The following is a 3,122-nucleotide window of genomic DNA, read 5'->3' as shown; positions in this document are numbered from 1 at the left end:
TTAGAACTGGGTCAACTCGCTCAACGCCTCAACACATTGCAGTTTTATTCTTTAGTTTGTTGTCTGTAAATAAAGGACAGAAAATTTTATAAAATTCCCTAAAATATTTCTTTATTGTTACTAGATGAGGCAACAGTGGCAGCATGTGCCAACATGTGATGCCTGAAATTCCTCATGAATCCACAAGGTGGGGTAGTTTTCACTTGTTTTGATACCAGCTAAGTACAGTAACATGGATTTCCCAAAACTGATCATTTACAATTACAACATTAATATATGATTCAGTTAGGTGCCCTGCTACAAATACCAGTCTGATGAAGCGGGTAGAGTTGCATGAATTCTGCTTAACAGATGTTTCTCTTCTGCTTCAAGGGTCAAAGCAAAGATCTGGTGTCATGTTGGAATGAACAAGATAATCGAGGGTCTCGAGCTCGATCAGTGACCAGAATGGCTGACGTGTCGGTTTATGAACACGCAACATCCGCTCCTCTACAGCGTTTAGGAAGTTGAAGTGCTTTAAACTGCTGGTAAGTCACTCTATGGAAAAATAGAAACTCTCAGAGGAAACTCCCTTCGTTTGATTTCCAACCACTCGACCTCAAAATTCATCTAAATACATCCTGTTGTATCAGCATTTCATTGTCATCCAGAGCCCAAAGAGAAACATCACTCCTCTCTCACGACGAAGAGTTCAGATCAATGATCCCACACACGCCGAATCAATGTTTCACATGTTTTCTTTTTATTTCATTACATAAGAACATACATACATACAAAGCAAAACTTTTATAATAAAGAGTTTATGAAACTCGCATCACGTTGTCCGTAGAAATAACACAATCCCTACAAACATTTACAATTGACTCTAGTATAGAGTTCTGATTATACAAACTGACTCGCACCTCTTACATACCCACAGCAGATATGTACACATTCGTATGAAGCTGTAACACATCATAAGAAAACAGAGGAGGTGGGGGTGGTGGTGGTGGGGTGATTATGTGAGATGATGACGGGTTCAGGTCGGGCGTGAGTTTAGGCCGAAAAATCTAAATAAAAAAAGTTTGGAATGCAACACATTAACAAAAAAGGAAAATGAAAGAGCCAAGGGTTTTCTACGTCTATCTATAGGGAATCCCAGGTTCGTACAAAGTTGGGCATAGCTTTTACTTTCCAATCCTGGCTTCTGCTTTGGTGTGTTGATTTGTCTGTCCGATGGTAGGGGTGGGGGAGGAGCAAAGAATGAAGCTCTGTTTTCTTGCTCATGCACTACTGTTGATTCCCACTCATCGGGGAAACAGTCCACTTCTTTTCTTGTCTTTTCTTTCTTCGACTCCCCCTCTCCCTCCTCCTCCTCCTTTTTCTCCTTCTCTCCCAAATACCTATCCCACCCTCTCTCTCTCTCTCCCTCTCTCTCTCTCTCTGCCCCTCTTGTCCTCTTGCCCGGGACTGAAGTGGAGACATGTGTTTCCCTGCACCTGCATGGAGAGAAAAGGAAGAAAAGTGAAGTCAGATCTCTCCCCACTCTCCCCCCGCCTTCTCCCTCCCTCCCTCGCTGGAGAGGGGAGCAGACAGACTGGCGCCTAGCATGGAACTTTCATTAACCCCAGGCAGATAGCAATGAATCGGCTACACATTCACATTGGGCTGTCTTAATTGGCAACCAGGCTGAATGTGGAGGGCATCTCACAACTCACATGTTTCTCACTAGTATTAAAAGCTTCTTCTTTTTTAAACATAATGTCTTATTTTGAAAGTCTAAACAACACGCTACTGTAAGAGTATGCCTGAAGACAGGATGTTTCCAAGCACAATAACCCCTTTATAGACATGAGGAATGAGAAGAGAAAGAATTATATGTACCATTATTTGTCCTCCTCGTCCTAGTGGCACAACCGTCCTTCGTCTTTGGAGAATTTGTGCGTTAGATCAGCAGTCTGAGCGGAGAGGGAAGAAGAGAGAAGCGGTTTTAGAACAACAGGGGTGAAGCATGTTTTCCTGCAAGATTACATACACAGAGAGAGAGATCATCATCTGCTGCTGCTGCTGCACCACGACAGTCCACATCAGTGGCATGCAAACACGAGCAGACGCATAAGGTGATCCAAAGCACGCGCGTCTGGAAACTCGCGAGTGGAATTAACTTTTACTGGACTTCAAAACTGTGTTTAACTTCCCACCATGAGGGTAACGGTGTGTTGCACACGTTAAGCTACAGGAGATCTGCTGAGAGCTGATGTTGGAACAAGCGTGAGTCCGCCCCGCAGCGCCCCGCACCGCACCGCACCTCTCCTCCGCTCACCTGTATTGACAGCACCATCTCCGGCGCGGCCGCGTCCTCCGCCTCCAGCGCGATCTGCAGGTCGAAGATGTAGTCGATGACGTGCTGCAGGATCTCCACCTGGCTCACCGACTTGTTCTGCGGGATGCTGGGCACCAGCTCCTTCAGCTTGGAGTAGCAGTCGTTCATGTCGCACAGGGCGCCCGCCGGCTCGTCCGCGCACGCGTGTTTATTCCGGCTGATGGCGAGACTCTGCTCCGAGATGCAGCACACGGCCTTGTAGCAGCTCCTCACCGAGCGGACGGGACTGATGGCTTTCATAATCAACAACAACTTGATAGGTGAGAAACGAGTTGTTAATCTCCTCGCTGCCTCTGTCCTGAGTCACACCGCTGTACTGTGACAGCGACCTACACGTAGGCTTTTATACGCCAAGCGGCCGACGACGCCCCCTTCCTCGCACCGCTCTCCGATTGGCCAGTGTAGGGATGCACGCGCGCTCTCATTGGCTGATAACACCTTGTGGACGGGCTGGAAAGAATGAGGAAATGAGGAGGGGATGCCTGGAGGGGATTGTCAATCAGTTACCTTTTCCAGGTGCTATTTGGAAATAAATGTAAGTGTTCAAGTGTTTCTTATAAATAGGAACATACGTCAAAACAAGGCACATGGGAAGTTATGGGGAATCTCAGGTAAACTTAAAAATGGAGTAACTCAAGTTTACAAGAAGATAAACTGGCAGATGAAGACTTTTACTATTTTTTATATCAGTTTTTTACTTATATATAGATATACCAAAGAAAAGATATAACTATCATAAAAATCCACAATTAAAATATGC

At 45.5% G+C, this 3,122-nt stretch overlaps 1 protein-coding gene across 1 annotated transcript; it reads right to left on the bottom strand.

The window, feature by feature from the left end:
* Positions 1 to 719: 719 nt before the first annotated feature.
* id3 (inhibitor of DNA binding 3) lies at positions 720 to 2,701 on the bottom strand. The gene is made up of 3 exons (XM_035168862.2): positions 2,303 to 2,701; positions 1,864 to 1,937; positions 720 to 1,478 (listed from the first exon to the last, which is right to left on the bottom strand). The coding sequence occupies exons 1-2, from the start codon at positions 2,600 to 2,602 to the stop codon at positions 1,884 to 1,886; spliced, it is 354 nt and encodes a 117-aa protein (XP_035024753.1). The 5' UTR covers positions 2,603 to 2,701; the 3' UTR covers positions 720 to 1,478; positions 1,864 to 1,883.
* Between the last annotated feature and the right edge of the window lie 421 nt (positions 2,702 to 3,122).

The sequence above is a fragment of the Hippoglossus stenolepis genome, chromosome 10, assembly GCF_022539355.2.
Source record: "Hippoglossus stenolepis isolate QCI-W04-F060 chromosome 10, HSTE1.2, whole genome shotgun sequence".
NCBI lineage: Eukaryota > Metazoa > Chordata > Actinopteri > Pleuronectiformes > Pleuronectidae > Hippoglossus > Hippoglossus stenolepis.
This window is presented reverse-complemented; position numbering and strand designations above follow the sequence as displayed.

Excerpts from the sequence above, each read along its gene's own strand:
- id3 (XM_035168862.2), bottom strand. The coding sequence starts at position 2,602 with ATGAAAGCCATCAGTCCCGTCCGCTCGGTGAGGAGCTGCTACAAGGCC. Across the intron at positions 1,938-2,302 it reads AGATGGTGCTGTCAATACAG|ACTGCTGATCTAACGCACAA; the intron begins GTGAGCGGAGGA and ends CTCTCCGCTCAG.